The sequence below is a fragment of the Chiloscyllium plagiosum genome, chromosome 42 (genome assembly GCF_004010195.1).
Source record: "Chiloscyllium plagiosum isolate BGI_BamShark_2017 chromosome 42, ASM401019v2, whole genome shotgun sequence".
Classification (NCBI taxonomy): Eukaryota; Metazoa; Chordata; class Chondrichthyes; order Orectolobiformes; family Hemiscylliidae; genus Chiloscyllium; species Chiloscyllium plagiosum.
Genome location: NC_057751.1, coordinates 14,009,714 through 14,019,659, shown reverse-complemented (window position 1 = coordinate 14,019,659; position 9,946 = coordinate 14,009,714). Strand labels below are relative to the sequence as shown.

The following is a 9,946-nucleotide window of genomic DNA, read 5'->3' as shown; positions in this document are numbered from 1 at the left end:
GAGAGAGTCTGTGTGTCCAAGCGTGGAGTGTGTTAGACTCCGTGTCTGTGTGTGTGTGAGTGTGTGTGTGTCTGTGGGTTGTAATCAGTCCTCATGGTCTGAAATTCCCACTGCACTAACAGTGACCATCCAGCTGGACCCTTTATGAATCGATTCTCCTGACAGGAGATGGGGGAATCCCAACCCCTTCAGGGACACCTTCCTCGGACTGGCCTGAAAAGCCACAGTGAGAACCCGTCAGTGCACTGACAAAAACCCAGCAACCCCGTGGAATTGCTCAGCACCATCTTGGACAGGCTACACCAAGGCTGAAGGACTCTGAGCCAGCCTGCTCCTAACAAAAAGCTGCTGCCAACCCTGCTGTGTGCTGAAAGGAACCTGATGACTCAATGTGCCATCTCCAACCTCAGCAGACCCTGCACAGCCCTCACCCTTTGGGGGAGGGGGGGGGGCGGGGATTGGTGCCTGTTCCCAAGCGAGGCTCCCTCTGATGGGAATGCCATCAGCATACAGCACTCTAAGTGTCAGAGGACAGGAAGCCAGGCTCGGCCCACTCCCTCGAATGGCTGGAGCCTCCAATGTGAACACAACTGGCCCAGCCTGCGTCCATTCGGTTCCAAGGCCCCGTCAGCAAAGGGCTCCCGTTCCTGAAAACACTGCTTCCCTTTTACCCAGGTACGTGACAGTGGAGGTGGGAGGCTCTGCTCCAACTCAGTGCTGGGCCCTGCTTATCCAGCCGGCAGAACCTTCCTCCAACTACGTCGTGCGCAGACTGAAATCACTTAGCGTTCGCCCTTGCCCTCCCCCTCTCGTCCCACAGTGTGGGCGTGCTGCAGCATTTACCCACCCCCTCCCGGGAGCACGCTCAGGGCTCGGCAATGGCCTGAACATGTTTCCGCTCCCTCACTGTGGCTCTCCCATTGCGTCAGGGCTGCTGCTCGACTGCTCCCAGCTCAGAGTACTGGCTTCACCTTGGGTGCTGTGGGACCAAGTGAGCCCAATGACTCTGGACCAGCTTTCTCCCTGACACACTCTGAGCTCCGAGGGTGCTCCTGTTGGCCTCGTGCTTGCTGAACTAACCCAACCCCAACTGGCTCCTGGTCTGACAGAGGTAAAATGCATCTCCTTGGAGAGAAAGCCCTCTATGGCCTTGTCCCTCCTTGTGTCTCTCTCTCTTTCTCCATCAATCCTGCATTCCACAAACTCTGGCCTTCCTCCACCCGGCTGCTTTCACTGCCTCCTTGGACTCTCTGAAACTTGTCACGTCTCCTTTGGAAGACCAGAGAGTGTTGCTTGACCCAAGCTTCAGCGCTCTCACACTCTCTGTGAAACATCAGGAACCGCTGACAAGTTGCGTGCTGGGAATGGGGTGAAGTTCCACGCCGGCAAACGGACAGATTTGCGCATCGCTGCTGGTGCTGTTGGCTGACCGCACCCCCCCCAGCCAAGGCAAACACCGAAATCTCCACAGCCTGGCGTTTCACAGCACTGCTCATTCTGGCTCAGCATCTCACCGGTCAGAGGCCCTCATTAAACAGTTCCCCTTGCCCCCAAGCACTGGACACGTACCACCCCCCCCCCCCCACACCTGCACCAGGCTAGCGCGTCACATACCCGCTGTGATGGAGCACCGTAGGCTGGGTGAGCTGGTGTCGGAGTCCTGGCTGACAGGGTGTGGGAGGGTGCCCCATGCTGCGAGTGGGCCCACTGCGTGGCAGGAGCATGTCCGTTCGACGGGGGCCTGGACAGCCCAGCTTGCTGGCTGGGGAGCTGCTGCTGCTGCTGGATGTTCTCGCGCGGAATGCTCTCCGGCGAGCAGCTCTCACTCGGTCCCGTGGGATACCACGTGTTCGGCGGGACTCGGCCCGGAGAGGAGGGCCGTCCGCCAGGAAAGACGCCGTTGACGAGCCCCTGGAAACAAAGGCACGGAACGCCGGTCACTCACATGCCTCAGACGGAGGAGGGGGAAGGGAAACGGACGGGCTAACATCGCACGCTGCACAGCGTTACCCTGGAGCAGGCGGGGGGGGGGTGCTGGCAGGCAGCTGGGGAGATCGGGGCTCTCCAGGGGAGCGAGCAGGGCTGTGGCCCTGCCAGGGTCCAGGCCTCTGACATCAGCAATGACCAGCCAGGAACCTGGGTGGGGAGGGTTTGTGAGGTCAGTGCAGTACAGTACAGTACAGTACAGTACACAGCAGGACAGGACAAGCACGGCTTTGTGAGCGGGAGGTCACGCCGCACAAATTTGTCAGAGCTCACTTGATGAAGTGACCAGGAAGACTGACGAGAGCAGGGTGGGTAGGTGGGAGTCTGTATGGATTTCAGGAAGGCCTTTGATAAGGTTCCACACGGTCGGCTGCTCTGGAAGGTGAGATCACATGGAATCCAAGGGGAGCTGGCAAACTGGAGGCACAATGTGCTTAATGGCAGGAAGCAGAGGGTGATAGCGGAAGGATGTTTATCAGACCAGAGGCCTGTGACTCGTGGGGAGCCTCAGGGGTCGCTGCTGGGCCCATTGCTGTTTGTCACCTATATCAATGATTTGGGTGAGAGCATGGATAGCACATTCACAGATGACACTAAAATAGGCGATATCATGGTCAGTGAGGAAGGTTATCAGAGCTTGACCAGCTGGGGAAGTGGCAAATGGAGTTTTATATAGATAAGCACGAGGCCTTGCATTTTGGAAAATCAAATCAAGGCAGAGTTTCATGGTGAATGGGTGGGCCTTCAGGAGTGGAGTGGAACAGAAGCTCACAGTCCTCTGAAAGTCGAGTCACGGGTCGACAGGGCAGTGAAGGCAGCTTTTGGCACACTGGCCTTTGTCAGTCAGGGCACTGAGTATAGACACTGGGAAGGGATGTTGCAGTTATACAGGTCATTGGTGAGGCTGCACTTATCAGTGTTGGTCACCTTGGTGTTGGAAGGATATTAGGATATAGGAAGGAAGAGTGCAGAAGGGATTTACAAGGATGTTGCCTGGACTCAAGGGTCTGAGTTACAGGGAGAGGTTGGACCTTCTCTTCAGAGCGTCAGAGACTGAGGGGGGACCGGATGGAGGTGTACAGATCATGAGAGGCATGGATGGGGTGAACGCACTCAGTTTTTTTCCCCAGGGTTGGGGAATCGAGGACTAGAGGGCATCAGTTTAAGGTTCGAGGGGAAAGAATAAAAGGGAACCTGAGGGGCAACGTTTTTACGCAGAGGGTGGTATGCATGTGGAATGAGCTGCCAGAGGAAGTGACTGAGATGGGCCCATTAATAACATTTCAAAGGCATTTGGACAAATAGATGGATAGGAAAGGTTTCGAAGGATATGGGCCAAGGGAAATGAGGTTAGCGTGGGCGGCCATTTTGGTCGGCATGGACCAGTTTGGGCCAAAGGGCCTGTCACCATGCTGGGACTCTGTGGAGACCAGAGCAGGACAGCTGGAAGGGGCCACTGTCAGAGAAGGAGAATACAACAACGTCTTTACACCTGAGTCAGCCACCGTCAGCAAGGCAAGTCATAGGGAATGAAAGCTCAGAGAGATTAGACCATTGAAGGTTGGCAGGAGAACATGAGAATAAGTGAACCTGAAGAGGAGTGTGTGGAGTAGAGGAAGGTGACATTAATAAAATACAAGTCCTCGGACAGCACCTTCCAAACCCACGAGCCCTCCATCTCAAAGCACAAGGGGCAGCAGGTACACGGCAACACCACCCCCTGCGAGTTCCCCTCACCATCCGCCACTCGGACATCTGTCGGCCGTTCCTTCGGGGTCAGAATCCTGGGACTCCCTCCCTCACGGTGCTGTGTGGGGGGGTCCCCACACCACACAGGACTGCAGCGGTTCACCCCCCACCTTCTCAAGGGGGCAGTTAGAGGGTAACAGGGCAATAAATGCTGGGCCCAGCCAGCAACACCCACAAACACACACTTTGTTGAAGAGCACACCTCACAATGGAGACAAACTGGGGTCAGACGCTCAATGGAGTGTGAAACTCGAAAGGGTTCAGAAAAGAATTACAAGGAAGTTGCCAGGGTTGGAGGGTTTGAGCTACAGGGAGAGGCTGAACAGGCTGGGGCTGGTTTCCCTGGATCGTCAGAGGCTGAGGGATGTTCTTATAGAGGTTTACAAAATCATGAGGGGCATGGATAGGATAAACAGACAAAGTCTTTTCCCTGGGGTCGGGGAGTCCAGAACTAGAGGGGCATAGGTTTAGGGTGAGAGGGGAAAGATACCAAAGGGACCTAAGGAGCAACGTTTTCATGCAGAGGGTGGTACGTGTATGGAATGAGCTGCCAGAGGAAGTGGTGGAGGCTGGTACAATTGCAACATTTAAGAGGCATTTGGATGGGTATATGAATAGGAAGGGTTTGGAGGGATATGGGCTGGGTGCTGGCAGGTGGGACTAGTTTGGTTCAAGGTAACAGGCTCAAGGGCAGATCAGGGGCTGCCCCTGGTGGGCAACGTGACCAAGACCCCCATACCCGATGAGTCAACAAGTCAGGCTGTCAACGTGCTGCCACCCAGGGGACATAGACTTGGTTAAACCTGCCCGTTTCCAGGTGGGACACACTCCACTTGGAGTTCCAGTCAGAATCCAAACAGGACTTGGTGAAAATGATGTACTTTGGGAGCAATGTCAGACAGAGTTGGCCAACTCCTCTCGGGATGACTCAGTTCAGACCAAGCATTGCAGCCCAGGGCAGGTTAGTCATCAGTCTGCAGTTGGGCTGGAGCTCAGTGCAGCTCCCTCTCACCCGGTCTCCGCCTAGCTCGCTCAGTCAGATTCCACAAGCTGCAGACGTCAGCACTGGCCTGACACACCTCTCTCAAGCAAGCAAACACACACGACTGGCCCAACAGAAAACTGGGAGGCCTGCTCACTGGAATATGGGTCGGACACAGGCTGGGGCCGCATGAGGCTTCAACAGAGCAAAGGCAGTGCCAACACACCACGCCGGGGGCTGAGCTGTGAGGCAAGATTACCTTCACCTTCAGGATTTCCACCGTCGGACTGTCAAGTCGCTCAGTTAAGGACTGTGGGTCAGACTGAGAAAGGATGGCAGATTTGCCTCCCTCAAGGACATGAGGGAACCGGATGGGGTTTTGACAACAATCCCATGACAGGATCTCCGTGTCACCACACCCCCACGCAGCAGATTATTCTGCAGAATTCACATCTCCCAACTCAAAATCTCAGTGTCACAGCCCAACTCAACACAGCAAGGGAGGCCCAGCCAAGTCGCCTCCAGCCCAGGGGTCACCGCCGCTCAGTCTGCTCCACGGGGACGGCGCACCGACCGTTGGAAGCATTGCCCCGATGTCACCTGCATTGGGATAGTGCCGGAAGCGACCCCGAACCAGACACCCACAGGGAAGTCCGGCTGCTTCACCGACACAACAACAGGGCACAGGGAGAGGTGGTGGTGGCGAGAGCCTTGGGTGGAGAGATGGGTTTGACCGGGCTGGAGAGAGGGAGGGACTCTCAAGGAGGAACGGGTGGAGGGTGGCACTAAGGCAGGCAGCTGGAGGACAGGTTTGGAGCAGTACAGCGTGGTACTGAGGGCAGAGGGTCGGGTGGACATCGGAAAGCTCCGAGGTGTGTGTCTGTGTCTGCCCTTGTGTGTGCCCGTGTGTCTGTGCCTGTACTCCAGTGCATGTGTCCACGCACGTGCGTGTGTCTGCATGTGAGTGTGCGCCTGTGGACAGGTGGCATCAGCTTCCATCTGCTTCCCAAGATGGTTGGATAAGATTGGTCTCGCAGACTCAGAAAGGGGTGCACGTGACCCACAGCGAGGAGTGGGGGGTACCCACGCTGATCGTAACCACCACTCTCTGCCTCTGAATCGGTGTCAGTCCCCTCAACACTGGTCACAACTGCCAGCTGCCTCAACCTCCCAGGCAGTTTTGACAAAGAATACCTTGGTTTGCATGGAAATTGCCAACTAAACAGCCCACATGAAGTCAGGGTGTCACCCTGACCCCTGGTGCAGGAGCCAATCACTCATCTGAACACCTGCTCTGTCCCTCTGCCTGACTGGCCTGGAACAGGAGCAAAGTGCAGTCTGATTCCCACACACAGCACAACATTTAAAGGGCAGCTGGATGGGGACATGACGAGGAAGGGTTGGAGAGATATGGACCATGTGCTGGCGGGTGGGGCTACATTGGTTTAAGACGGCAGGCTCAAGGGCAGATCAAGGGGCTGCCGTCCCCTCTATTTCTTCCTCAGTCTTCCCAATGTCAGCGCCCAAAGCAGGTTTTGACTTTTGCTCGCCCTGGGTTGGCAAAGCTGCCCTTGGCACGGGGTGAACTCACATGAGCTCCAAACCCGAGGCAACTCACGGCACTCAAACGCGAGGCAGGGCGTACAGACAGGCGCCGGCCCCATTCTGGCCTGACTTCTACTGGGTGCCCCTTGATTTACTGTCCCCATCGCACGCCCTCAATTCCCTTGACTGAGCCATTTGTCCCATTGCAATCTCCTCCCTACCCCCTGGGAACAATAAGCACAAAGGCTGCTTACTTGTGGAGGCATCTGATGGTTCATCATCGGAGAGTAGTCACTGGGATACGGAGTCTGGGGTCCGGTGGGATACCAGTAACTGGAGGTGTATCCTGGATATGGCATCTCCTGGGGAGGGGGGGGTGGGGGGAACAAAACAGTGGAAGGGATCCTGAATCAAATGCACGATTCAAACAAACATTTCTTGCAAAAATCACAGCCAGCAAACCAACTGTTTCAGCTCCTCGGCTACCTCATGGGCAGTGCACATCACAAGCTCTTGTCCTGTTTCCCCCCCCCACCCCCACCCACTTGGGAAGGTGGGGGGTGAGCTGCTTTCTTGAATCGCTGCACTCTGTGTGGTGTAGGGACCCCCACACGGCACCCTTAGGGAGGGAGCTCCAGGGACGGTGAGCCAAGGGAGAGTCTTACAGAAATTCCACGCAGTAGTTAGATAACGTCGAGTGAAATCAAGTGACTGTTCTTAGCCAAACACCTTGGCGCCACAGGGTCACTGCTGCACAAACAGGCCATTCAGCCGTCCTCTTGGAGGCTTGATCACAGGTGATGATCCACCTCCCTTTCGAATGGCTCGCGTGACCCTGCCTCAACTACACAGCACAGAGTAGGTGGCCCGATGGGAACACAGAGACTTGGATTTCCGAGTGAGCAGACAGCGTTGAGTATTTCAGTGCAGACGGTGGGGGACCCTGTGGGATCCCTGAACGACAGGACTCGGAAGGAGCTGCTCACAAGATCCCTCTGAACTCAGTCAAACGGCTACGCAGGGGAGAGGACAGAGTCAAACAAGCAGCAACTATTCAACTCAGCCGCGGGAGCTTTCTCAAACTCTGTTTTCCCTGGTCCCTTAACCGAAACCTCTCCTCGCCCAGTATTACCCTTCCGGTGAACGTGGCCTGACAACATCCCACCTTGGCCCCCCCCCACCCTCACTACCTGCCCACCCTCTTCCCCCACTTACCCAGGAAGCACCAGCACATATTGATCCAGGGCACCTCCTGATCTCCTCAATGGAGCCTACCTCCAGCACTTGACTGCACTAGCAGCACGACAAATCATGACTCGTACCAAAACAAGGTTTGCTCATGTCACACTTGCTTATAATCACAGAACCCCGACTGGGTGGAAACAGGCCCTTTGGCCCCACTTGTCCACACCAACCCTCCGGAGAGTAACCCATCCAAAACCCATTCCCCTTCCTCTGTTATCCTACACTTACCGCGGACTATACACCTAACCTCCACATCCCTGAACACTATGGGGCAATTTCCCATGGCCAATCCATCCTGACCTGCACACCTTTGGGACTGTGGGAGAAAACCCACGCAGACACGGGGAGAATGTGCAAACTCCACACAGAGAGTCGCCCGAGGCTGGAATCGAACCCAGGTCCCTGGCGCTGTGAGGCAGCAGTGCTAACCACTGAGCCACCGTGCTGCCTCAGCTTCTTCTGCAAATCACCCCCAATTTAGGTGCTCTCTTGATCCTGCTGTGCCCTTTCACGGTTTTGAGAACTTCCCACAGTGCAGTGAGCAACAGCTCACAAGTCGCCAAGGTGTGGCATGACTTACACTCCCTCAAGTGCTCATGACCGGCCGCCGTTCCAAAAATAAAAACACACACAAACTCATCCCGGGGGAGAAGTGCAAGGAGGAAAGCACGATAACAGGACAGTTTCGTTTCTGAACTTCAATCAGAGTCACGCCGGCTGCAAACACAAGCTGCAGGAGCTAACAACGAGTTTCACCAAGAAAGTGAGGCACATCTCAGGCTCAAACTTGTCATCCTCTGAACATCTCACCTAAACCATCAGCACTCCCACGTGTCCTACAAACATCCATCAGAATAATCCAATTCTCCAAACAGCTGCAGTCCACTGCAAAACAGCACAGTCAGACTCCAACCCTCCGTCAAGTGGGAAAAAGCAGCTCCGGCTCATTTCCTTGCTTTCAAGATCAAATCCACTCACTGTGAATTACACAGAGAATTCAGTTCCCTCCTCACTCTCCTGGCAAGGACCTGGAACACGCGGGTCTCATCTCTGTCGCCGATCCAAAGTGGATCAAACAGCTAGCCTTCGGGGAAGGAAATCCGCTGTGCTAACCTGGGTCTGGCCCACGTGTGACTCCAGACTGACAAAGAACGCTGTCTGACTCTGAAACGGCCGAGCGGGACGCTCACTCTGTCTGCGGGTGACACACCCTGACCTTCCCAGTCCAGGCAAAAACAGAAAGGAGGGTTTCAGCATGAGCACGCAACAGCAGCAAATCAATTTGGAGCAAAGATCGAGGAGGTGAGGGGGGAGGGAGGTGGGGAGTGTTTCTGAGAAAGGGTCACTGGAGTCAGAGTCATACAGCATGGAAACACACCCATCCATTCTGAGCACAGTTCCCAAATTAAACTAGACCCTTTGCCTACATGCCACTGTCCAAATATCTCTTCATTGTTTTAACCATTCCTGCATCCACCATTTCCTCTGGCGGTTCATTACACACACACACACACACCACCCTCTGTGCAAACAAGTTGCCCCTCCCTTTTAAATCTTTCTCCTCTCACCTTAAACATAAGCTCCCTCGTTTTGAAAGCTCCCACCCTCACTTAAAGATCTTTGCCATTCACCTTATCTGCATCCCGCATGATTTTATCACCCTCCAAGGTCACCCCCTCAACTTCTTGCGCTCTGGGGCAAAACATCCCCAGGCTCTCTTCACAACTCAAACTCTCCACAGTCCCAGCAACATGCTGGAAGTTCTTTTCTGAACCCTCGGCCAATTTACGAACATCCTTCGTACGGCAAAACTGGACACAGGACGCCAGAAGACGACTCACAAACATCTTGTACAACCTCAACAGAACAGACCAACTCCGATACTTGAAGGTCAGAGCAAGCGTGCCTCAGTCGCCTTCAACATCATGTAACGCGAACATCGAAGAGTTATGTACCGGAACCCCTGGGTGTCTCTGGTTTACTCAGGGCCCTCCCATTAATTGCCAGAGCCCTAATCCTGTTTGTTTAGCTGAAACGGAGAACTGAGCATTTATCTGGACTGAGCTCCGACTCTCCAGGCTCCCCTCTCCGTCCAGCCTGACCTGCTGGATTGTTCCAGCAATTTCTGCCTCTGGGGATGCCCTTGAGGGAAGGGCGTCTGCCCCGCACTCACCTGGTCCAGCCTACATGTGACTCCAGACTCTCAGTGGGGTGTGCGTGGTCAACTCTGAACCGCGTCCCCCCATGTGGGGGGACAAGGGGGGGGTGTTGGGCAATCAATGCCGGTCCGGCTTACCAGAGCCACCGCGCCCCAGTGGCTCCTTCACCTGACCTCCCCCCACCACCTTTCTTCGCAGCATACCCCCCCCACCCCCGAAACGCTCGGCCACGCCACAACCGCCTTTTCTGGTCGAACCCCTTGGGGTTCAAGTGTTGGGG

General features: G+C 55.3%; 1 protein-coding gene across 2 annotated transcripts in view; it reads right to left on the bottom strand.

Annotated features, from left to right (window-relative positions):
- The window catches only part of bag4 (BCL2 associated athanogene 4), a 16,211-nt gene extending 6,842 nt beyond the window's left edge, over nt 1-9,369 (bottom strand). The window contains exons 1-3 of one of the 2 annotated variants that reach the window (XM_043681538.1): nt 9,349-9,369; nt 6,517-6,624; nt 1,615-1,911 (exon numbers count right to left, since the gene is read on the bottom strand). In XM_043681538.1, the coding sequence (XP_043537473.1) occupies nt 1,615-1,911; nt 6,517-6,624; nt 9,349-9,354 (411 nt within the window). In that variant the 5' untranslated portion in view covers nt 9,355-9,369. Of the gene's footprint in view, nt 1-1,614; nt 1,912-6,516; nt 6,625-8,620; nt 8,780-9,348 lie in introns of those variants that run through there. The other variant, XM_043681537.1, reaches the window with a different exon arrangement.
- Between the last annotated feature and the right edge of the window lie 577 nt (nt 9,370-9,946).